General features: G+C 46.1%; 1 protein-coding gene across 6 annotated transcripts in view; it reads right to left on the reverse strand.

The window, feature by feature from the left end:
- Window positions 1–25,880, reverse strand: part of ELMOD3 (ELMO domain containing 3) — a 28,421-nt gene extending 2,541 nt beyond the window's left edge. Inside the window, exons 1-11 of one of the 6 annotated variants that reach the window (XM_053664638.1) lie at window positions 25,296–25,880; window positions 24,977–25,042; window positions 18,108–18,235; window positions 17,130–17,206; window positions 16,746–16,823; window positions 16,186–16,255; window positions 12,780–12,848; window positions 11,781–11,872; window positions 10,518–10,641; window positions 10,171–10,293; window positions 7,308–7,438 (exon numbers count right to left, since the gene is read on the reverse strand). In XM_053664638.1, coding sequence (XP_053520613.1) covers window positions 7,308–7,438; window positions 10,171–10,293; window positions 10,518–10,641; window positions 11,781–11,872; window positions 12,780–12,848; window positions 16,186–16,255; window positions 16,746–16,823; window positions 17,130–17,206; window positions 18,108–18,132 — 789 coding nt within the window. In that variant the 5' untranslated portion in view covers window positions 18,133–18,235; window positions 24,977–25,042; window positions 25,296–25,880. The other 5 variants (XM_053664636.1, XM_053664639.1, XM_037159719.2 and 2 more) reach the window with 5 other exon arrangements.
- Window positions 25,881–25,917: the final 37 nt, after the last annotated feature.

Here is a 25,917-nt window from a genome sequence, read left to right on the forward strand (position 1 = left end):
GTTTAATAACAAAAAAACCAAGCAGAGGGAAAGCTTGTGCATATTACTTTAGTTTCCACTGCTGCACACAGACAAGGACATCCACTGAGAGGGAGGGACACACAGATCAGTGCATTCCTTAGTTTAGAGCCAGAGACAAAGTCTGTTTATCCCATCTACTTCCCCGAGAAGAAAACCTATTACATGATGATGTGCTGTGCTGTCCCATGTGGACGTTTAAATTTCAGTTCATTGTAAGTTACACAAAATTTAAATGCCACTCTCTAGTCATCCTAGCAATAGTTCAAGTGCTCAGTAGTTACAGCTAAGTCTTAGGTGCTGTATCAGGCACTGCAGATCTCGACTGTGTCGGTCACTGCACAGGTCGTCAGGCAGCACCGGCCGAGCTGCAGAGGATCTTCGGCTCCACAAAGACTTCCCTCGCGGCCTTCCATGACACCTGGATCCCAGAGCCCGGCCTTGCCACCTGCTGGCTGTGTGTTCTTAGGAAGGCCACCCCCACTCTGTGAGACTCAGCTTTCCTATCTCTCAAAATGAAGAGGCAAATAAACATTAACACAGCAGGCCTGAGACTGCTGTCCTTAGAAAGTTTGCCTACAAGGTCAGCCCTTGGCTAGCATCTGGAAACTTGGATTTTGAGATATTCCCACCATTGCCTCAGCACGACTCGCTGTCCCTAAATTCCTTGTGCATATAATATGGTTTGTGTTAAAGACCTGCTTCCCCTTCTGGGATTCTGTTATGTGCTAGTCAGATGGCGCCTGTGTGACCAGCCCCCAATAAAAACCTCAGGCACTGAATTTCTAGTGAGCTCCCCGGGTGGGCGCCATTTCGTTTGTTGCACAATGCAATGCCAGAGGAGCTAAGTGTGTCCAGTGTGATTCCACTGGGAGGGGCTCTTGGGAGCTTGCACCTGGTTTCCTTTGGATGTTGTCCCATGTGCTTCTTCCCTTTGCTGATTTCACTTTGGCTGTGCTGAATCACAGCTGCGAGTCCTGCCAGTGAATCGGAGAACCTGAGGGTTCCTGGGGACCCTGACACCCAAATACAAGGGCCATGCTGGATACTGTCAAGACACTAGTCAGCACAAAAGTTTTATGAGATAGCTTTTATTATCTACGGTTTACATGTTCTATTATCCCACCACCTGCCTCACAGAGGTGCTCTAAGGAGCAATCCAGATCATATATGCACAGCGTCACCCTAGTAGGTGCTCACAAACGTTCATAATTATTAATGTTGCCTCAGTGTGTGTGGCTGAGGTCATTTATACTTTCATGTATGGCCCATTTAATTACCAAATATACTTGCATAATATCACCTCTTCCCTTGATCTTTTTCAGTCTAAAAATAAATAAGGGAACAAGAATATGGTAGCAACATAATTAACAGAAGAATTAAACCTAGTGTTCATTCACTTTCAGGAGCATTCTTTTAAAGCCCACTTATTAAAAAGCAGTGAAAATCTGGAATTCAGATGTAAATGTCTCCTTTCCTTCGATAGTTCCCTTGGATCTGAAAAGTGTCCCTTCGCTCTAAAATATTACACGGAGGCTGGGTGTAGGGACCTAACAGCAGAGGAAACCAGACCTGGACACTGTGGAGTTTCCATTTAAAATTTGACTTCTCTAGACCTGTCTCCAGCTGGGGGGGTGTGAGAGGCAACCAATGGATGTATCTCTTACACCTCAATGTTTCTCTCTCTCTTTCTCTCTAAAAGTAAATAAATAAAATCTTAAAAAAAAACCCAAAATAAAATTTCACTTCTCTTCATGTCTCATGTTTGGGATTAACCACCTTTGAATACTGCAGAGGAAGACCAGATCATCTTTGGTGGCTGCTGACATGGCCCCATGGCTGGAGATTCCAATTCAGTACCTCAGGGAGGGTCCCGGGCATCTGCACCCCCAGGGGTCTCTGAAGTGTGTCGCTGGCGGAGAACCGCTGCTGTCGGGAGCCTGCCCATGGCTGTCAGGAGACATGGGTCCCAGGCCCAGCTTCAACCTTTATGAGCTACCCAGCTTTGGGCAGAAGTAATTCACCTCTCTGATCCTCACCCTGCTTCTCTGTGAAAAGGAGATTTACAAGGATCATTTCTGCCCAAGCCCTCTGCAGGCTTGTCATGCTGATGCGATCAAACGGATGGAAACTGCATGGAAGACTATACACACTGCTGTGTGAGGGCTGCTGTGACCTGCACGCCCGCGTTCGTCCCTCTGGCCTGCATCAGGATGGTGTGGGATTAGCACTTCCACACTGCCGGGACCCCTGGGGGCCCTGGGGGCCATTTCCCCTTTGGCAGGATGTACCACAGGTACCTGAAACTTTAGTTCTCCCCTTTGGAGAGAAACAGGACGGGCTGTTGGCAGGGCTGTGTCCCCCAGCTGTTACTCCGATCTCATACTTGCCTCCTAGAAAACTTTGTGTTTTCAAGATTCATAGGATCTTTTTTTTAAAAGCAAAAAACATTTTATTTTTTAAAAATCTGTAAGGCTGATAAACTGCAAGTTAGACTGATTGAGGAAAAGAGTGAACATAAATCACCAGTACTGGAAGTGAACAAGGGCGTATCACTATAGAACCTGAAGACCTTGAAAGGATATTAAGAAAATATTGTGAACAACTTTATGCTAATATATCTGACAATTTAAGTAAAATGGGCACATTCCTTTAGAAAAAATTACCAAAACTGACTCAAGAAGTGAAAACTTGAATAAAATTTTTATTTGTAATTAAAGATATTCCCATAAAGATGCCCTGGCTGGTGTGGCTTAGTGGATTGAGCACTGGCCTGGGAACCAAAGGGTGGCAGGTTTGATTTCCAGTCAGGGCACATGCTTGGGTTGCAGGCCAGGTCCCCAGTTGGGGGCGTGCAGGAGGCAACCACACATTGATGTTTCTTTCCCTTTCTCCCTTCTCCTCTCTAAAAATAAATAAATAAAATCTTAAAAAAAAAGAGAGAGAGATTTCCACAAGGAAAAGTTTTAACAATTCCTCTGCTACTCTGTACCAGAACCTGTCTGTTTCTGTCTCTTAAGCAGGGGTAAGAGCCACAGGCTCTTGAGATCAAGTTTTATTTTAAAACCTTGGAATTAGTAATAGCTCAAGGAAATGTGTGTGTGTGTGTGTGTGTGTGTGTGTGTGTGTGTATAAAGCTGAACAGGATCTTAGAATTATTTTGGCCAAACCCTTTAGTTCATAACACAGCAAATATGTATAGAGAGGTTCAGAGACTTGCCTCAAACCACAGCTAAATGATACCTGTACATCCAGCCCTATTATTTAATAAGCTACTGCTTCTTCATATTTTCTGACATGCATATGAGAATATTGCAGAATAAATAAAAATCCCGGCAAATTCCACAAAGGCCAGCAAGCGAAGGGATGAACAGACTGGTCAGAGTGGTCGGCCTGGGTCCGGGAAGATCAAGTACCCAGTGCTTCCTCTCTCACCTTCCTGTCCCCTCTGTCTGGGATGCTCCTCCCTCCCGTGTTTACGTGCTTGGTACCCTCACCTCATTCAAGCCTATCCTTGAAAACCAATGAAGGACTCTGAGTTGGCAATAACCCTCTGCTCTGGCTTCTATATTTCTGCAGAAAGGTCTTCCTCGAGTCTTCATAAATCACAAGAAGGGAGAAACTGAGATTTGAGATGATTTACAGGAAATCATTAGCTGTGGGACCATGGGTAAGCCATTTCCCCTCTCTGGGCCTCTATTTCCCTACATCTAAAACGAGGACCAGACCAGTGATGGCTAAGATACTCCTCACCACCGGGAGTCTGCTGTAGCGAAGCAGAGTCAGTGCAAGAGACCACAGTTTCATAAGCTAACTGGGACAGTTCTCAGACCCCACCCGGACATCAGCCCCCTGAGTCATGACGACCACAGAATAAGCCCACATTCTCGCTTGTGGGCTCCTGCTGTATCTCCAGACCCGGTACTCACCAAGTCCCGCTCCTGCCTCCTCCAGTGTTTCCTGCTGTACACAGGCACATGTGAAATCTTAAGGTTTAATGAGTGTTTTTCCCCAAAAGATAAAGACATATATAGTAAACATTACAAATTAAAAAACACCCAGGTGGCAGGAACTGTATAATTATTTGTTTTATAGTTAAGAAGTTTTGGATTCGAAGGTCCTACCTTACTAAAGTTGTGTGTGTATGCACACACATGTATTTCATAGATTTAAAACACATAAGATATATTTATGTATGTATTATACATAATATAAAAATGTATTTTTACTTTTGGAAATCAAGTTAGTTTGATAAATAACACTAAATGACTAATGTGCTTGGCACTTTACATAGCTTACCTTTTTTTTAAAAGATTTTATTTATTTATTTATTTTAGACAGAGGGAAAAGGAGGGAGAAAGAGGAAAAGAAACATCACTGTGTGGTTGCCTCTCACATGCCCCCCACTGGGAACCTGGCCTGCAACCCTGGCATGTGCCCTGACTGGGAATCGAACTGGCAACACTTTGTTTGCACACCGGCACTCAATCTGCCGAGCCATACCAGCCAGGGCATACATAGCTTATCTTCAATTTAGAATAATTTTACAGGGTTGGAGTTACATTCACATGTTACAAAGAAAAAAACTGAAGTCCTGAGACAAGGATTAATATGGTCAACAATGCTTTTTGCACCTCGAACCTGCCCAACTCTAGCCTTATAAGATAAAATGATCTGATTGAAATGCTGCAGGTAGGACCTTCAGCCACCCATCCTCAGGCTCCTCCCCCTCAGGCAGCATAGAGGCACACACCGCCTGCCTGTGTCTGCGGAGGGCTACTGAAGACCTCTCCGAGCAGAGTCGGGAGTGAACCAGCAACACACACATGTAACTAGCTTGGTCCGCTGAGAGGGCCTAGAAGGAGTGAGATCTTAATAGCAGTGAGAATGCCTGGTGCTCAGACCTTGGTTTCTAAATATCATTCTCTAATTTAAGGAACAAGGGCTCCTTGGAGAGTGGTTGATTCCATGGCTGGGAATTATTCAGGGAAAATACAAGATAAACTTAGATCAACTTTTGGTGTCCAGAGAGTAAAAGTTCTCGGGATAGGGCACGGTGAAAGGGCCACCCTGCAAAAATGCTCAAATGGCCAAGATGGAACAATTTGAGCAACGAGAGAAATGATAATGTTGGATTATAACTCATAGGGTTAATAAAAATCCGCAAGTCCAAGCTGATATAAAAGTACCTGAATAATAGAAGAGCACAGACAATTCTTCTTACAAATTTTATTAATTCTTACAGAATTAATAAATGTAGGAGGATGAGGGAAATGGAAAATTGGCATTAGAACCGAGTTTGAGGAGAAACAGGATATTTGCATAGTTGCAAATTATTTTCCTCAACACAGTTATTAATCACAGAGGGAGAAAGGGTGACTCCACAGTGCAGACCCAGCGGCTATCTCCTTACCACACGGTCAAGGCTGGCCTCGCCAGCAGTGACATGTGCCGACATTATGTGCTCCTGATACGAGGCACAGAGAAGGGCGCGTGACTGTGGCGTTGTTACGGAAAGTGCCTGACCTCAACCTAGTGCTCGTTCCTATGGCAAACTGAACCCTCCCACTTGCTCTTACCTTTCCATTACAGCTGGTGGCTGCTCTCTCTTTCCAGGTGCTCAAACTAAAAAATCATCACTGACTCCTCCCTCTTCCTTACACCGACATCCAATCCATCAGAAATATATGCTGGATCTACTCTCTGAAGCCCATACGCTTGAGATTCTATATCCAGCCTCTGACCACTTCACACCACCTCCTCTGAAAACACCACGCTCCAAACCACCATCATCTCTAACTTGACTATAATGCCCTAGAAGAGCGATTTTCAACCTTTTTCATCCCGTGGCACACACAAACTAATCACTAAAAATCTGTGGCACTCCAAAAAATATATTTTTTGTTGAGCTGACAAAAAAATAGGTACAGTTTGATTCATTCACACTGGATGGCTATTGTTGTGTTGACTGGTATCATTTTCTTATTTGACGAGGAAAAGACATCAGTGCCCCTGACTAAATAGTCAGGTACTGCACGTTTTAAAAAGTCTTGCCGCACATCCGTGTGCCACTTGTGGCACGCTGGTTGAAAATCACTGCCCCAGACTATCCTCAACCTGGCAGCTGATAGGATCCATTAAAAAATTTCAAGCTGAATCATGTACTCCGGCCTGCTGAAAACCCTTATTCTGCTCAGAGTAAAATCCAAAGTCACTAAGGCACTAAGCCATCTGGTCCCTATTACCCGGGGACCTCCTTTCCTCCTGCCTCCCTTCCATCCTCCTTCCGCTTCCCTGCAACTCCTTCCCATGCTGGACACACTCTCCCTGTGGGACTGTGCAGTAGCTACTCCCTCTGCGTGGAATGAATGTTCTCCCTCCAGAAACCAGCTTGGCTAACATCCTCACCTCTTTAAGACCTGTTCTAAGTCTTGCCCTCTCACGAAAGCTACCTTGACCATGCCATGAAATACTATAACTCTACATTCTCCAAGCCTTACCCCACTTGCGCTTTTCTCCTTAGTGCTTATCACCATCTAACACAACCTGTAATTTCTGTACGTATTATGCTTACTATCTTGTCTCCTCTGCTAGAAGCTTCTTTGTCTGTTTTGCTCACTGATGTATCTCAAAGCATGAAGAGAAACAACTAGTGCAGGAGATGCTAAATAAATATTTGTTTAGTAAATGAATTCCAGGTCCCATGAATCTCAGAGAGATGAATGGCAAGAACAAGTCAAATCTGTTTTTTTAAAATGGAGGGAGTGCCACTTTTTACTAACTGTGGAAAACATCGAACCCAACCCCAGAGGACAGGCCTGGTCAGACACCTGGACCTACGGGAGCCGCTTCTGGCCTGTCAGTAAATCCACAGTCACCTGACCCTCAGAGGCAAACTTCCTCTGGGGCACACACACAAAGGCCGACTCTCCTCCTTCAGGCTCAGGGACTTCCTCAGGGAGCACAAGTAGAAACACGAACACCACAACTACGCCGAGTGCTTTTGTACATTACCTCATGTAATTTTCCCAGCTATCCAGCGGACATTTCCATGATTTCCATTACACAGATGAGGAGCCCAAGACTCTGGAACTAAGGCAACGCCTGACACACATGCTACTGAGGGGTGGAGCTTGGATTCCAGCATTGACAGCAAAGACCACGCCTGCTTTGCCTCAGCTGTGCTGAGTCCTCAGTGATCAAAGATTCTACCCGGGAGGCCCGCCCGGCTGCTCAGAAGAGGCTGTGCCCAGGTCTCAGCTCCCCAGCCCTCCCTGCTGGCTTCCCACCTGGATATGGTGACGAGACAGGCGGAAAATCTCCTGGGCCATCAGCAAGGTCTTTGAGTCCATCACCAGGTACAGCAGATGCAGGAGGGCAAGGAAGCCCGCTCCTCTCAGGTCTGTGGCTGGATTTGCTCCTATAACAGAAACCACGAGGAAACTGAGTATGATGGGGAGCAATACTAATGAAACTCCTGCTCCCATGAGCTTCAACAACTTAGTTATAGGCCAAGTGGAGAGAGCCTAGACTTCCCCTGACTAACTTTAACTAGATGCCCTTACAGGGCAGTCAGAAAAGTGGGACTTTTATCCTTTCCTGGGGCTAAGGAGCCCCCTGCTCTCTCTGGGGTATCAGTAGAAGTGAAGTGGATGTCAGTGGAGGCTACATGGGAACAGTGTTGAGGCACCCCAGCCCCTACCAGCCAGTGGTATTAGTGGATGCCAAGTGGGGTAACTGGGTTTCCACCCCCCACCCAGCAGTAGTGAGGTGACATGCCCCTTCCCCTACTGTCTCAGTATCAGAGGAGTCCTGCTAAAACAGAAGATTTAAAGAAGACCCAGAGTGTCATTACATGATACCCAAAATGTCTGGGATACTTGTTACACAAAGAACTAGAAAAATCTCAATTTGGATGAGAAAAGACAATCAGTAGATTGCAACACTGAGATAACAATGAGTTTGAATGATCCGATAAGGAGTTTAAAGCAACTGCTGTAGGCAGAATGAATGATGGCCCCTCCAAAGATGTCCCCATCCTAAGCTCCCAAACCTACCTACAGGTGACGCTGCAGGCCAAGGGGGAATTAAGACTGCAGGTTGCTCCTCAGCAGATAAGAAAAGTGTCCTGGATTGTCTGGGTGGGCCCGATGTAAGAAGTGAAAGAGGGAAGCAGAAACACAGAGACCTGAGAACAGACTCAGGCTCAGAGATGCTATGAAGGAGGAAGGCAGGCAGCCTCTAGAAGGGGAAGAAGGCAGGGAAGCAGAGTCCCTCCTCAACCCCCACCCCCACCCCCCCACCCCCAAAAGAATGCAGCTGGGCTGCCGCCTTGCTCTCACCCCAGTGAGGCCCGGCTCAGACTTCTGAAGCCCAGAACTGATCAATCTGTGTTGTTATAGCCACTACACTTGGGATACTTTGTTGCAGCAACAATAGAAAATGACCACTGCTGTTATCATAAAAATGCCTTTGATAAATAATTACTAACACACTTAGAAAACAAATGAAAAAATAAAGTCTCAGCAAAGAAATATCAGATATTAAGAACCAGATTGAAATTTAGAACTAAAAAAAAAAACCCCTAAAATAAAGAACTCAATGGATGGGCTCAACAACAGAAGAGATATAACAGGAAACAATCAGTGACCTTGAAGATGGAACAATATAAATTACCCATTCTGAAAAAAGAGAAAAAAAATAAAACAAAATGAACAGCACCTCGGAGATCAATGAACTATAACAGAGATTAAAAAAACAAAACCCAAAACCAACGACAGAGCCTGCAGGACCTGTGCAACGCTAACAAGGAGCCAGCATTTGTGTCATCAGAGCCGACACAGGTTGGGGCTGAAAAGAGTCATTGAAGTAGAAGTGGATGGACATTTACCAAATCTGGCAAAGGACAAAAACCTACAGATTCCAAAGGCTGAGTAAACTCCACATGGAATAAACCCAAAGAAATCCACACCAAGACTCATCCTAATCAAACTGCTGCAAACCAAAGACCAAAAAAAGAAAAAAATATTTTTTTAAAAAGGAAGAAAAGAGCCCTGGCTGATGTAGCTCAGTGGTGGAGCACGGGCCTGCGAACCAAACAACCGTGGTTCGATTCCCAGTCAGGGCACATGCCTGGGTTGCAGGCCAGTTCCCACCAGGGGATGCACAAGAGGCAACCATACATTGATGTTTCTCTCCCTCTCTCCTTCCCTTCCCCTCTAAAGATAAATAAATAAATTTTTTTTAAACAATGGGAACTTTTTTTAAAAAAGATTTTATTTATTTATCTTTAGAGACGAAGGGAAGGAGAGAAGGGGAGAAACATCAATGTATGGTTGCCTCTCGTGAGTCCCCTGCTGGGAACTGGCCTGCAACCCAGGCATGTGCCCTGACTGGGAATCAAACCTCGATCGTGTGGTTCTCAGGCCTGAGCTCAATCCACTGAGCTATGCCAGCCAGGGCTTTTTTTTTTTTTTAAAACAGGAAGAAAAGAAAAAAATATGTTGACAACAGAAAGAGAGAAAAACAAGCCCTTAACAAGCAGGGAGAAATCGTTCAAATTACAGCAGCTTTCTCATCAGAAACAATTAGGACCAGAAGAAAGCAGCACATTTTCCAAGTTCTGAACAAGAACTGCCAACCTGGATTCTATATCCAGACAAGCTACCCATTAGGAATAGAGAAGCAATCGAGTCATTCCCAGATGAAGGAAAACTGAGAGAATTTATTGCCAGTAGACCTACACAAGGAAATGGCTAAAGGGTATTTCCGAAACAGAAAGGAATGATAAAAGGAATCTTGGAATATCAGATGGGAAGAAAGAACAATGAAAAGAATACATATGAGTAAATACAACAGATTCTGCTTCTTCTCTTGAGATTTTTAAATTGTTTAATGGTTGAGACAAAAATCCTCAAGGCGACCTTCTCTCCTGTCACCCTCTCCCCCCCCCGGGCCACACAGTTTATCAGAGTTCAGCATGCTTCATGTCATGGCCTTTGTGTTTGTTCTACCCTCTCCCGGGATGCCTTCCTTCCCTCGGACATCCCATCTCACGGTGCTGGCACGACAGGGAGAGGACTACCTGGGCAACCACTCTAGTCCCAGAATCAGAGGTCCAGGAAAAGGAGGAGAACCATTCCTCTCTCTTACCCTGAAAGCCCAGGTCTTCCCAGTGATCTCCGAGCAGGGCACAGTCAAACCTGGAGCCCGTCAGCTTCTTGTAGATGGTCTGGAGGACTCGGCCGTGCACTGGGTCTTGGCTATCCAGGCCACCTGCCCCAAGACACACGCATGCTCTCCGTTGGATTGCCCTTCAGGGGAAGGCTGAGTGCTCCTCGAGGTAGGTCCAGACTGTACTCCAGACAACCTGTTCTCCCCAACGTTTACCCCTCAGTTCCTGCTCCCCACGCCAACACGGAAAATGCAAGACCCTTGGGGGAGGCTCCGTCCCAGGTGGGCAAACAGTGCTCTCTGCCTGACCTCACCAGTGCACTCACACTGAGCAATGGTCAGGACCAAGTCCCTTTCTTCACGGAGGCCCTGGTGGAGCTTTGGAGGCCCGAAGAGGCAGTGCCGGAGGGCAGCAAGCCCAGTCCTTCGAACTGTTGGTTGGATTCTTTTCTGGGGAGAAAGTTGCAGGTAATGGGCAGCGTGCTGGGTTCACCTGCTTTGATGAACATTTATCATCAGGCTGAGTACAGAGACCGTTACTGCAGAAAGAAGTACTTCCCCTAGGCTGGTCTCTGGGCCAGGGGAAGGGGGTAGAAATGTGAAGCACCTGTGGACTCCCTGGAGACGGGCTCTCTCAGCTCCCAGGTTCTTTGTAAGAGAGAGAGAGGTGCCCAGGCCTGAGCGTTATCAATCAGTTGCCTGCGTTTGGTCCTTTGGGCTCTTCCAGAACTAGCTAGTCCACTGACCGTCACGGAGGCTAGAGCACTGGCTGTGGGGACTCCCCCACGTGGCCTCGCAAACACCAGACTGGGTTTCCCAGCAGGGCTGTGTGTACGTAGCCTTTGCGTGTCTGTCTGTCGCTGTCTCTCCACAAAGGACAGTTTTTAAAATCTAGCAGCACTCTCGGATTCCAGGATGAGACAGCCAGTGGGGCCAGGAGTTTAGAGGAGACCTCTTTTTGGAGCTAGATACTTCAGAGGGGTAGCCAGAGCCTGTGCCACCACTACAACCAGCCCTTCCTAAACCAGGCCATGCTGACTTCTCATCACTCAGGGCCACTGCCATGGGTCTTCTAACAAAGTGATTTGGGCAGCTTCTGGCAACCTGACTCCTGTCTTTTTAGCCTCTCTCTTGGGCCAGGTTCCAGGTAGAAGATCAAAAATCCCACTCCTCTAAACTTACTCCTGGTCACTCAAGATGCCCCAGAAAGCTTGCCAGCTGTAACTCTCAATATTCTTTCTTTTCTCAATCCCACATAGTTTTTTATATTCCCAGATAGCTTCTGATACCTTGAAGGAATGGAAGATTTTCTTACATTAGCCACAAATAACTCAGCTCTCTGGACAGTCTGCCTCGCTTCCCCAAGGAACTGCCTAGCATTTGATTCCAGACCTCCCATCCCTATGATGGGACCTCTGTATGACGGGGTCACACAAGCTCCAGGCCACAGTCCCAGAAAGGCTGCTGGGGCCCTGCATAAACACGAGTCTTTGGCAACCAGGACCCCGTGCCCTGTCCTGGTGGGATAAAAACCTGACTCCTGGAAGAAGGTGCTTTGCTTGGGACCCCAAAACTCCCTACGGTCATACCTTGAAGGAGGAGAGGTCAGCAGTCTGGAAATGCTGCAGGGCCTCACTGAAGGAGATAAGCTGCCCAGGCTGGTCTGAGCTGCTCTGGCCCCCTGCAACAAAACAAAGAGGAAGACACCCCAGCATTTACAACAGTTGAAATTCTGTCAGCAAACATTTACTGGGGCCTTCCAGTTGTCACCTCTAAGCCCAGACCTGGCTTCCAGCTATAAACATCAGACACCCAAAGCTACTACAACTAATCCTCTTTCAGGGGGCTGGCATCGTCTGCTGGGCCAACCCCCCTTTCAGACTGCCCACCTATGCAGCGAGGAGGAACAGGTATGCCCCTCAGGGGCTCCCTAAATTCTACCCGTCTGTGAGGTGGCAAGTCACTGACTGGAAGTAGGTACCCACATAAGAATGTGCCACAGGTTTGCTTAGGGGTCTTTCTCAATTTCTTTTCTCGCACTGTGCATATGAATGACCCCCTCTCTATCCTCCGTTCCAGTCCATAGGGAATTAACTCGTCAGTTAACAGTAACATCTCTCCAGGAGCTCAAGTGGGGCTCAGGCTAGACGTGGGTCCTAGTTCTGCTTCCCTCTAGCTCTCAGAAAGGGAGGTGAGACCATTTTTACCAAGCCCTTCAGGCCTTCCAGCAGATGGCTTCAGCCCCCAACTTCAGAGACTTCCTTGTACCGTGAACAAGCTGCTCAACTTTACACAGGGGCCCTGGTGGCCCGCCTCCATCCTTCCGCCTGATCTCAGCGCCCTACGGAGGCAGACCCTGACCATGGTCCTCCCTGCCTTCTCTCAGCCCTCTCCCAGAAGCATTCTTCCCATTCCCTCCAGAATGTCATCTTTGGCTTTGGAAGTTTTATTCTATGTCACAAAGGTCAAATAAGACCACTCGGGAATTCTGTCTCCTAATCCCAGAGTCACAGTGACACCAGCCTCACATGTAAGACAGAGCCTTTACCAACAGCTGATTACATGGAGATGTTTATTCTTGAAGTTACCTGTCTCTGGCTGGATGTTGTCCACGGCTTCCCATTCTCCTTGGGCTTTGAGCACCTCTGTACTCACAACTGCAATGGTGAGAAAAGGAGACCCTCTGAGATCTAGGTAGTCAGGATCACTGAGCCCCCAGCTGTATACGCCTGCCTTGGGTCTTGTTGCCCTTAGGCCCCCTCTTCACATGGCTGCCAGAGTGAGCTATTGAAAAGGCAGATCTGATGTCCCACTTGCTCAAAACCCTTTAACTCTCAAGGTAAAAGCCAACTGTTCGGCATAGCATCCAAGTACCTTCACACTCTGGACCCTTTGTACCTCTCTAGCTCTGCCCTGGGACACACAGAACTACCTAGTTCCTCCGCACTTCCCACCATCAGGCCCTGGCACAGACTGCTCTCCCTCTGCTGAGCTGGCACCCTGGGTTCCAGCCCCTCTGCTGTAGCTCCCTCCCACCCTTCCGTCAGATCTGAGTATCGCCCTCACCCAGATGCCTCGTCACAATGCTGCGACCGTCCTGCTCACAGCACTGGGCGCTGCAGGACGGCAGGGCTCTCAGAACCCAGCGCACTGGCTGACACACCGTATGCATTCAACAAGCATTTGATGAATAAATAACAGCACGATGAAAGGGGGGGGTAGGGAGCCCTGGCTGATGTAGCTCAGTGGATTGAGCGCGGGCCTGCGAACCACACGATCACGGTTCAATTCCCAGTCAGGGCACATGCCTGGGTTGCAGGCCAGTTCCCAGCAGGGGATACACGAGAGGCAACCACACATAGATGTTTCTCTCCTTCTCTCCTTCCCTTCCCCTCTAAAGAATCTTAAAAAAAGGGGGGGGGGTAGGGAAGCAGAGGGAAAAAAGAAGCAGGACAGTCCCTCTATAGCCACTACACTGCCCTTGTCTCCAAAGCACAAGTCACTCTCAAGCCCAAACTGCCAGTGGTTGTCCTGTCCCTGGCTTTTCCCATTTGCTGGGAGGACATTAACAAAGAGTGGAAAGGATGAAGGTCTTCAGTCAAATACCCCAAGTCGTGATCCCTCCAGCCTCAGTGGTAAAAGCGGTTTAGAAATGGTCCTTTCTGCCTCGAATGCTTGGCTGAGGGCATCCCATGATGATAAACTGTTTTGAAAGTACACTTGCAAATTAAATAAAATCCTACCCCAAACTCAGAAGACTAGTGGATAATGAGGAAGAGAGGGCTGCTAGGGGGCAGTAGAGGACAGTTGCTAAAAGCACACTGGAGCTCACTGCTCGCGCACGTCTTCATCTCCACCACGCACTAGCTGTTTTCTCCGGGCAAGTCACTTAACCATCTACCATCACTCACGGGACTACTGTAAGGATGATGTAACTCTTCAACTTCTCAGGGGAGTATGTGGCTGAAAGGTTATGTGCTCAAAATATATTCACTATGGTCACAGCTAATATATGGTCACAGCAATATGTGGTCACAGTAGTGGACGTGGGCCCAGAGGGCAGTGAACGGTGGTGGCAGATGAGATGAGTCTAGAGTCCTGAATGTCTGGGCCTCTGGAAAATGCAGTCTTGCCAGCCCCAAACTCTGGGCTGGGCAGCAGACACAGAGCCTCAGGGCTTCCAAGCTGGCTAACTTCAACAGGATACAGAACACTCAACCATGAATGGCAAAACAAACAAACAAACAAACAAACAAACAAACAAACAAACCAAACTCGTTTCCAGCACACTGGACCCTTGGGAGATAAAAATGAGGGACAAAGTGGCTGAACAGGAGAGTGGAACAGCAGCAGTGAATGCTCGTTATGATGCTGAAGGGGGCTCCTCACCCCTTATCCCTCAGCCACACCCAGGTTTACTGACTCTTCACCCTTCAGGTCCTTGTGACAAGCAACTTGACCAGTCTTTCACCCCACACACCCCCACCAACAAACAACTCGACAGGCTGTAATCGAGGAGCAAAAACCTCACCAGCAAGGGTATGGGACTTAGCTGTGAACGTACATTAGTCAACTGAAAGTACAAGTCTCAACCTAGTGACTGCCCGGTAACCGAGGCACCTGGCCATCTGGTGACTACAACTGGAGACAAACATCCAAACCGTGTGTCTCCTTTCCTTTTGAAACCAGGCAGACTCCTTCTCCATCTGAAGATGATACTTATGTGAATGCTAATTTCCTCCAGACAGACCACACAGGCAACACAGAAATATTCAGGGTAATAAATGCAGCTCACTTTAGGTATGATTCTATGTCTTTTTTCCTTTTTTCAACTGCCTCTTTATTTAAGCTCTCCACTTACTCATGTAGTAAACAGCACTGCTGACTTAGTCAGCCTACTATTTAAATAAGCTGGGGGCAATCTCAAAAAAATTATAATTGTTTAATAAAATTAAAAATATATGGCACATAACACCAGCTGTATTGAAATGTAAAATATTTTGGCATTTAAGGTAAAAAATCTCTAATAAATGTTAGGTTTGTCACCACACAGTAAAAATAAACTACTATTAAAATATACTTCATCAACTTCCAAATAATTCTTCTACTTTGGAGTATTTTTAAAAAGTCTCGTATTGCCCTGGCTGGTGTAGCTCAGTGGATTGAGCTCGGGCCTGCAAACCAAAAGACCGTGGTTTGATTCCCAGTCAGGGCACATGCCTGGGTTGCAGGCCAGTTCCCAGCAGGGGACACACGAGAGGCAACCATACATTGATATTTCTCTCCCTCTTTCTTTCCCTTCCCATGTAAAGATAAATAAATAAAATCTTTAAAAAGAAAGCCTCACATTTTTGGAGATTACATTTTGTTTGCAAGCTCTCACTGTGACTTACATTCTGTGTGCTAAGCAATTTACCTTATTTCATTTAATCCTTATAAAATCCCCATCATACATGTTCTATAAATGATAAAAGTGAGGGTTAGAAAGGTTGTGTAACTTGCTCCAGCTCATGTAGCTGGTGGGTGAGAGAGCCAGTATTTAAGTCAAAGCTATTTGGCTCCGGCAGCGGTGCTTCTGAATTGGTGACTGTGCCTTTCTGTGGAATGAACTTTAAATATAGTGATGTAGGAAAGAACCATGTAAAGCAGGTAAAATAGGATGTTTTTGCAAAACCTTTTTGCATATACTATCTCATTTCATTATCATAATATCCTTTGAAGGATAGAAGAGGCATTAATACTTCCACCATGGACACAGAGATTTCATGATTTGCCCAAAGGCACACAGTGGTAAGTCACTAGCAGGGCGAGTGGGGCTAGATTAGAACTCAGATCTTTTGACCTCCAGTGTTGATTCTAATTCTCCTTGAATAATGATAAATCTACAAACTTCTGTAGGACAAGTAGTGAGAAATTCAAATGATGAAAAGCAGATCCATGGGGGGCTCTGACCTGGGCCCCACCCAGGCCCCAGGGGCCCCAAAAGGACCTTACCTTCCGGCGCCCATCCACAGGCTTCTGCTGTCAGGGCCTGAAGGACACGGTGGCTCTTCAACTGCGAGATCTGTAGGGGGGGCGATCTTTAGTATGAAAGTGGAACCGATGTCCCCCCTCCACACAAACACACCCCACCCACTCTACTCATTGTCTTTGAAGCTGGAGGCCAGAAGCATCTAGTCTACTCTGATGGGCTGATTAAAGCCAGTCTTAAAGAGAGGCCCCCAGAACACTCCAACTACGATGAGAAGTTGGGTGATGTGGGGATAAGCGTTTGCCTGCCATGAATAGTAAACAAACAAAAATGCACACAACCCAGCTGACACTGCGGTATGCCTTTGCTATTCCTGCTGCACTTTATATTCTGCTTCACTACAGCAATGATCTTATGAGACAGAGCTTGTTTTGCTTCTTTGTGCCCTACACGCCTTCCCCTGAGTGTGAGCTCCCAGAGGACTGAGTCTATGCCATCTGTGTCATGTCTTCCTGGTACCACACAGTGGCGTGCAACAAAAACTTATATTGCCAGGAGGCACTACGGTGTGGGCAATATGTACAGGAATTTCTCGGAAAGCCAGAAAAGTGCTGTTGTCCTCATCACTTGGTGGACAGTACCCAGCAGACACACCTTCAATCTGAAAGACAAACAACGGTCACTCTCCTGGGCACATGCCAGTCCCAAAGACAACAGCTTAAATGTCACACCTTTACCCAGTACCACACACACACAAAAGTGGGTGAACTCCTAAGACATTAACTACAAGGAATACTAGAAAAGAAATTTTAAAAACTGCAAAAAGCTGAGTTAATGTTATCTCAAAATTCTTTTTTTTTTTTTTTCCAAAATTCTTATATACCCCTGGCTGGTGTGGCTCAGTGGGGTGAGTGCCAGCCTGCAAAGCAAGGGGATCACTGGTTTGATTCCTAGTCAGGGCACATGCCTTGGTTCCCAGTAGGGCGCGTGAAAGAGGCAACCACACATTGATGTTTCTCTCCCTCTCTTCCTCCTTTCCCCTCCCTAAAAATAAACAAATAAAATCTTAAAAATATTCTTATACAGATATACAGATTTCTTGGTTCTGTTAAAGGTCTCAGGGCTCTCTGAGTAAGGGAAGTTCAGTGAGGCAGTCCCCTCACTTTTGGTCTTTCTGTTCAGCCAAACCTGCCCCTATTAGAGCTTGAAAAAAAACCTACCTGACCAACTTTTTGCAACTCATCCCACCAATACAGGCCTAATTTACTTAATAGGTTAAAAATTAATCTTACAAACTAGTAAAAAAAAAATAACCAAAACCCGGTCGTAAAACAAACATAGATATGGGCAGTTTATACAAAAGGAAATATAAATAGTTCTTAAATATGAAAAAATGCTCAACCTTTTCATGATAAGAGAAATGTCAAATAAAACTACTCTTAGATAGTATTTTTCAGTTAGCATATTATCAAAGACCAAACCCTGGAGTGAATTGTTATTACCTCTATGGCTTGACAACACCTGACAAAATCATATGTGCTTTGTATGTTTTGGGCCTGCAGTTGCACTGTGGGATTTATCTACCAGATAGACTCATCCATATGCAAAATGAAATGTGCACAGTGTCTTTCGTTGTAGCACTGTTTATAATAGCAAAAGGCTAAAAAAACATAAACATTCACTAACGAAGCAAAACTTTCATGTTCTTTTGATACATGCTCTTATTATTAATGACATATCCCAAACCAACACCTTTTTTTCCCAAATAAAAGTGCTTGCTTACCTGTCCATTTCTTAATTCTTTCTCATTACGGAAAGAGCAAGATTTTTCATTCATGACTCAAAATCATTTGTTCAAGTGAGCTTTGTCCTTGGGTTCAGAAAGGAGTTTAATAGGGTCTGAGATTAGAAGCTATGGGGAGAGCCAGAGATCCAACTGTTCTACCTTTGCCTTCCTTCTTGGCAGTCATTCAGACGTAGAGCAAGAAAAAGTCCCTACATGTCATCGCCAGGATGTAGGAGATTTCTGTAAGTACTGAAAGCAGTCCCTGAGGTCTTTGAAAGCTTGGCCCTCTAAAAAAGAAAAAAATTAAAAAGGAAACTGGTTTCATTATTCAGTTACACCTCTGTTGAGAAAAACTGACTTTAAAAATCTTTAAGCAACTTCCAGTCAAGATGGATGGAGGCATAGGTAAACATGGCCTCCTTCTATAACCACAGCAAAAATTAAAACTAAATTACAAAACAACTATCACCCAGAATCATCAGAACATTGAGCTGAATAAAAGTCTGACAACCAGGAATTAAAGAAGTCATATTCATTCAGAGGGGTAGGAGGGATGGAGACATGGAGATGCAGACGCTGAACAGGCTGGTCCCACACTGATGCATGGTACATAAAAACTGAGAGGGATATCTTGGGAGTGAGAGATTCCCACACCAGACCACCCAGCCCAGGGTTCCAGCGCCACAAAGATAAGTCCCCATAACTTCTGGCTGTAAAAACCAGTGGGGCGTGAGTAGGCAGAACAAACTGCAGGATTCCCAGGCATCTCCTCTTAAAGGGCCTGCAACAAATTTAGGACTTAGGACTTATTTAAAGGGACGAACTTAGGACTTAGTCAGACTCACTGTCTTTGGGCTCCAGCATTGGAGCAGTAGCTTGAAGGGCACCACTGGCACGCAGGGAGAAGCTGAAGTGTCTGGCATCAGGGTGAGTGCCAGGGCACAGCTTCCTCCTGGACAAAACTCCAGAGGCCAGGCAGCAGCCATTGTCCCCTTTCTGAGCCCTCCCCCACATAGAGCCACAGAGCAGCAACACCAAACCTGAGACTCCATAAACCTAGTTCACACAGGTTGCCCCACCCTAGTCATTACCTAAGGCTCTGCCCCTTCCAACTTACCCAGCATTTTTTTTCTTTTTAAAAATATATTTTATTGATTATGCCATTACAGTTGTTCTATTTCCCCCCTTCATTCCCCTCCACCCTGCACACCCCCCACCGTTCCCCCCCTTTAGTTTATGACCACATGTCTCAAGCTCTTTAGCTTCTACATTTCCCACACTACTTTTGCCCTCCCCTTGTTTTCTCCCCACTGTCTGTGCTACTTATTCTCTGTACCTTCTCCCCCCTTCTCCTTCTCCCACTCCCCTGTTGCTAACCCTCCATGTGATCTCCATTTCTATGGTTCCACACCTGATCTAGCTTCTCTTAGATTGCTTTTGTTTTAGGTGTGGTTGTTAATAACTGTGAGTTTGCTGTCCTTTCACTGTTCATCTTTTCTATCTTCTTTTTCTAAGTCCCTTTAACATTTCATATAATAAGGGCTTGGTAATGATGAACTCCTTGAACTTGACCTTATCTGAGAGGCACTTTATCTGCCCTTCCATTCTAAATGAAAGCTTTGCTGGATAGATCATTCTTGGATGTAGGTCTTTGGATTTCATGACTTGGAATACTTCTTTCCAGCCCCTTCTTGTCTGTAAGGTCTCTTTTGAGAAATCAGCTGACAGTCTGATGGGAACTCCTTTGTAGGTGACTGTTCCCTTATCTCTTGCTGCTTCTACGATTGTCTCCTTCACTTTCATCTTGGCTAATATAATGATTATGTGCCTTGGTGTGTTCCTCCTTGGGTCCAACTTCTTTGGGACTCTCTGAGCTTCCTGGACTTCCCGGAAGTCTATTTCCTTTGCCAGATTGGGGAAGTTCTCCTTTATTATTTGTTCAAATAAGTTTTGCACTGGTGGCTGTGCCTTCCCCCTTCTGGTACCCCTATAATTCAGATGTTGGAGTGTTTAAAGATGTCCTGAAGGTTCCTAAGCCTCTCCTCATTTTTTTGAATTCTTGTTTCTTCATTCTTTTCTGTTTGGTCATTTTTTTCCTCCTTCTGGTCCACTCCTTTGATTTGAGTCCCAGTTTCCTTTCCATTACTATTGGTTTCCTGTGTATTTCCATTCATTTCAATTAGTTTAGCCTTCATATGTTCCTCTAATTTGTGACTAAAATCAACCAGTTCTGTGAGAATTCTGATCACCAGTGTTTTGAACTGTGCATCTGAAAGTTTGGCTATTTCTTTATCGCTTAGATTTATTGGCTCTGGAGCTCTGAGTTGTTCTTGAGCCATGTTTTGATCTGTTCATGCCTGTTATGTATGAGGGGAGCCTTAATTGTTCACCAGGGCGGGGCCACCCAGGTTGCTGGTTTGTGAGGATGCATGTGGGGGCGGGGTCAGAGAGGGGCAATAGTGGTTCGCTTTGTTGCTTCCTGCTGCTGTGGCCTGCACAGTCCGTCTCACTGCTAGCTCCTTCAACGGTTTATCTACGCTTAAATGTGTGATCGCAAACAGCCCTCAGTGGGCCCACCGCCTTGTGCCCTCAGTGGGTCCAAAGCCTTGCACCCTCAGTGGGTCCGCCCGCTTCTCCACACCTGGGATCCACCCATGGCTGCTGGCGAACCTGGGTCACACACCCGGGTGGGTCTGGTGGATCTTTCCTGCCCAACCCCACTCTGCTGCTGGCTCTGCCCCTCTTACTGGTTTGGCTGAAGGGTTTGTTGTTGTCAGACTTCCATGTAGTTCAATTTTCTGTGGTTTGGCTGCGTTTTTGTTGTTAAAACTTTGTTATTTTTAAACTTAGTTGTGCGAGAAGATGCAGTGTTTCCACCTATGCCTCCATCCTGGCAGAAGTCCCTCAGCATTTTTCTACATTAAGCTATGCTGAGACAGGAGGTGAAAGCAGTTCTACCTAATACATAGAGAGAAACACAGGGAGGCTGCCAAAAGGAGGACACAAAGAAACATGGCCAAAATGAAAGAACAGAACAAAACTCCAGGAAAAGAACTAAACAAAATAGAGATAAGCAATCTATCAGATGCAGAGTTCGAAACACTGTTATTAAGCTGACCAAGATAGAGGCATAAATGGAAACACTGTGCCTCCTTGCACAACCAAAATTAGGGACAACAAAGATTCAGAAACAAAAACACAACCAGGACAGACAGAAAACTGAACCATATGGAAGTCTGAGAACTATTCATACAGACTGGTAAGAGGGGCAGAAAGGGGTCTCAGCAGGAAAAGGCAGTGGCTGCCAGACCCGGGAGCGTAGGTGGCATGGGGCTAGCAGACCCTGGGCGAGGGGAGGAAACAAGCAGACCCAGTGAGGAGCGCAATGCAGCTGGCTGACTGCAGTCACATATTCCGGCACAGATAAACCAGGCAAAAATGGGCAGCAAGACAGACTTTGCAACCCAGGGCCCCAGCAACAGGAAATAAAGCCTAAAAACATCAACTGAAAAGGTGCCAAGAGAGACTCCCAGCCTCACAGGAGAATTTGTTGGAGAGACCCACAGGGTTCTAGAACATACACAGCCCACACACCTGGGAACCAGCATCAAAAGGGCCCAATTTGCTTGTGGGAAGTAGCAGAGGGGACCAAAGTCTGAAAGAGAGTGGAACAAACGCCATTGTCCCCTCTCTGACCTCTCCCCCACCTACAACGTTACAACCCAGTGACATGGGTTGCCCCGAGCTGGTGAACAGCTAAGGCTCTGCCACTCATATGTAACAGGCGCAACTTGACTAAAACATTATGGCTCAAGAACAGATCAAAGCCCCAGAGCCAATACTTTTAAGCGACCAAGAAATAGCTAACCTATTAGATGCACAGTTTCAAACACTTGTAATCAGGATGCTCACAGAACTGGTTGATTTTGGTTGCAAATTAGATGAAAAAATGAAGGCTACACTAAGTGAAATGAAGGAAAATGCACAGGGAACCAATAGTGATGGAAAGGAAACTGGGACTCAAATCAAGGGAGTGGACCAGAAGGAGGAAAGAAACAACCGAACAGAAAAGAATGAAGAAACAACAATTCAAACAAATGAGGAGAGGCTTAGGAACCTTCAGGACATTTTTAAACGCTCCAACATCTGAATTATAGGGGTACCAGAAGGGGAAGAGGAACAGCAACAGGTGGAAAACTTATTTGAACAAATAATAAAGGAGAACTTCCCTAATCTGGCAAAGGAAATAGACTTTCAGGAAGTCCAGGAAGCTCAGAGAGTCCCAAAGAAGTTGGACCCAAGGAGGAACGCATCAAGGCACATCATAATTACAATAGCCAAGATTAAAGTGAAGGAGACAATCCTAGAAGCAGCAAGAAATAAGGGAACAGTCACCTACAAAGGAGTTCCCATCAGACTGTCAGCTGATTTCTCAAAAGAGATCTTACAGGCAAGAAGGGGCTGGAAAGAAGTTTTCCAAGTCATGAAGTCCAAAGACCTACATCCAAGATTACTCTATCCAGCAAAACTTTTATTTAGAATGGAAGGACAGATAAAGTCAAGTTCTCAGATAAGGTCAAGTTCAAGGAGTTCATCATCACCAAGCCCTTATTATATGAAATGTTAAAGGGACTTATCTAAGAAAAAGAAGATAAAAAAGATGAACAGTGAAAGGACAGCAAACTTACAGTTATTAACAACCACACCTAAAACAAAAGCAATCTAAGAGAAGCTAGATCAGTTGTGGAACCATATAAATGGAGATCACATGGAGGGTTAGCAACAGGGGAGTGGGAGAAGGAGAAGGGGGGAGAAGGTACAGAGAATAAGTAGCACAGACAGTGGGGAGAAAACAAGGGGAGGGCAAAAGTAGTGTGGGAAATGTAGAAGCTAAAGAACTTATGACACATGGACATGAACTAAAGGGACGGAATGGTGGGGGAGGAGGTATGCAGGGTGGGGGGAATAAAGGAGGGGAAATGGGACAACTATAATGGCATAATCAATAAAATATATTATAATAAATAAGTAACCAAAAACCCCCACCACACCACTGTTATTAAGATGCTTAAGAAACTCACTGAATACTTCAACAGCAAAAAAGACCCAGGTAGAAATGAAGGTCACACTAAGTGAAATAAAGAAAAATTTACAGGGAATCAACAGTGGGGAGGATGAAGCTAAGAATCAAATCAGTGATTTGGGACATAAGGAAGAAAAAAAACATTCAATCAGAACAGCAAGAAGAAAAAAGAATCCAAAAAAACGAGGATAGGGTAAGGTGTCTCTGGGACAATTTCAAATGCACCAATGTTTGAATCATAGGGGTACTGGAAGGAGAAGAGAAAGAGCAAGAAATGGAACACTTATCTGAAAAAATAATCAAAGAAACCTCTCTAATTTAGTGTAGGAAATAGACATATAAGTCCAGAAAGCACAGAGAATCCCAAACCAAATGGATGCAAAGAGACCCACTCCAAGGCAAATCATAATTAAAATGCCAAAGGTTAAATAAAGATAAAGAGAGAATCTTAAAAGCAGCAAGAAAAAAGCAGTTAGTTACCTACAAAGGAGTGCCCATAAGACTGTCAGCTGATTTCTCAAAATAAACTTTGCAGACTAGAAGAGACTGGATTGCCAAAAAGAATGGGGGGTGCTGGGTGGAGAGGGGCAAGGAAGGAAAATTGCGACAACTGTAATAGCATAATCAATAAAATACATTTAAAAAATGCCCTCTACTCCTCCCAAAAATGGCCCTAGCTGGTGTGGTTCAGTGGATTGAATGCGGACCTGAGAATGCAAGGGTTGCTGGTTCGATACCCAGTCAGGATGCATGCCTAGGTTGCAGGCCAAGTCCCCAGTAGGGAGCATAGGAGAGGCAACCACACATTGATGTTTCTCTCCTTTTCTTTCTCCTTCCCTTCCCCTTTCTCTAAAAATAAATAAATAAAATCTTAAAAAGAAAGAAACAAATAGAAGTTAATAAACCTAAAAGTTAAAAAATACCTTTAAGCAGCTATAAATTTATCCTGAATAAATAAGCTGCTTTAGCCAAAAGACTCCCTCTTATGACCCATGCCACTGGATGGAAAAGAGGGGGCCCTGCAGGAATCTGGGGGCTGGATTCTTGGTATGCAGAGGCAGCAGCACCACAGTAAGTGGTGGAATTCTATTTCTGACAATGAAGTTAATGGGATCTGGGGTAGTTTATGAAAGGGTGAGGCTAATGGATGGCACCTTGAGGGGTAATCTTAGTGAAGTGCTCAGGCTTAGGTCTGGGGGCTTATAGTACTAGATCTGGTTCCTACAATGGTAGAAACTCAAAATGCAACACAATGCCTAGCCTTCTTTGGTTGTCACCAATATTGTACATGTTGCAGCTGCTTAGCCAGTTTGACTAATTCAGTCTCTCATTCCACGTGCCCCTGAGGAAGACGGCCCATCTATCATCATGGGGGAGCTGGACTCATGGATGTGAGTCCGTGCTCTCAGTCTATCTCAACATCACAGTCCATCACAGTCCAATCTCAGTCCATCACAACAAAAGGCCAGATCATAATGGACGGATGGCCCTCACACAATTTCACAGACTCGGGTGACTAAGTAAGGAGGATGTCATCTGTATGATGTCAGCTTTCCACTGTGAGAATATGATCTGGATTCCCTAAGAACTGGCTGCCAGTAGTAATCTTCACTGGGGTAGGACACACTTATTCCTAAAACCAAGAGCAGGATTACCTCCTGCTGTTGGGTTAGGCATCTGACTTACTGTAATTAAGAAGGGAGTGCAGTGCCCCTTACCCATGGCACCCCAGGAACCAGCTCACTCTACTATGTTTTCTGGGGCCTCAGCATCTGCTTCCTTTTCTCCCTCTTCCTTGACCTCCATGACCACATATGACAAAACACTCATACATAGGCCAACCTGGGGAAAGTGAGAGGCAGGTAAGGTAACAGGAATCTCAGGAAGGCCCTTCTGTCGCTGCATGAAATGAAGCAAGCAGAGAAGCTTGAGCAGCTTTACACACCTGCTAGTGCCTCTGTTCTGGCGGGAGCACCGCTGGCGTCTTCAGTAGTGTCCGGATACTTATTAACTATAACAGAGAACGGAAAGAGCCAACACTGTCAACCAAGCACCTATGTGAAATTTCTAAGTCACTCCCACCAATATTTGGCAAGTTGAACCTGAGGGAAATGACCTTCCTATAAAGATGGGTCCTTTTTAAATGAAATACTTATGATGCATCCACTTTAGGTAAGGGACTTCATTGCGGGTCTGATTTTCTGACTGCTTGCTGGAGTTTAGACTCTCCGAATAGGTATTTACTTTAGAAACTGGGTCCATACCTTAAATACAAATGCGCGCATAGGAATGACAGTTCTCTGATCCTTTCATCAGGGTTGTCGCTGAACGGCTCCTCACGGCCCCCACGGAGGGAGGTGCCACGGGGACCCATCCAGAGGCCTGGGGACGCCAGCAGGCCCCCGCCGCAGGCAACGCCATTCTGGGGAGGGGGGGCCGCGGACCAAGCTATTGGTCAATTGTGGGGTCTAGGAGAACAGGGGCCCGCCGGCTGCGACGCGCAGATCTCGAGAGATCCCCATCCAACAACACAGCCAGCCAGCCAGGGATGTGAGGGGGTTCCGGACGCACAGGTTCTCTCTATCCGGTGGGGAAAACTGAGCAAAGCGACTTGCCTCGGGTTGCTCAGCGAGTCCAAGGCCTAGCGCGGACCAGAACCCAGGTCTCCGGCCTTCCAGTCGGGTTTCTCTCTGAGTCCTGCAACTTTCAGCCTCGCCTCGCCCCAGGGCCATGGTTTGCATCCCACATCTCCCCCTCCTCAAGGCCCCCGGGGCTCGCCCGAAGTGTCCCACTGGTTCACCAAGCTTTCCTACAGGCGGCCTCGCCCCCTCGCCAGCCCTCTTTCGCGCATGCGCACTGGTCCCCCCCCCCCCCCCCCGGCCGCTC

This window comes from Artibeus jamaicensis, unplaced genomic scaffold, assembly GCF_021234435.1.
Source record: "Artibeus jamaicensis isolate MK-2021 breed Jamaican fruit bat unplaced genomic scaffold, CSHL_Jam_final contig_384, whole genome shotgun sequence".
Taxonomy (NCBI): Eukaryota; Metazoa; Chordata; class Mammalia; order Chiroptera; family Phyllostomidae; genus Artibeus; species Artibeus jamaicensis.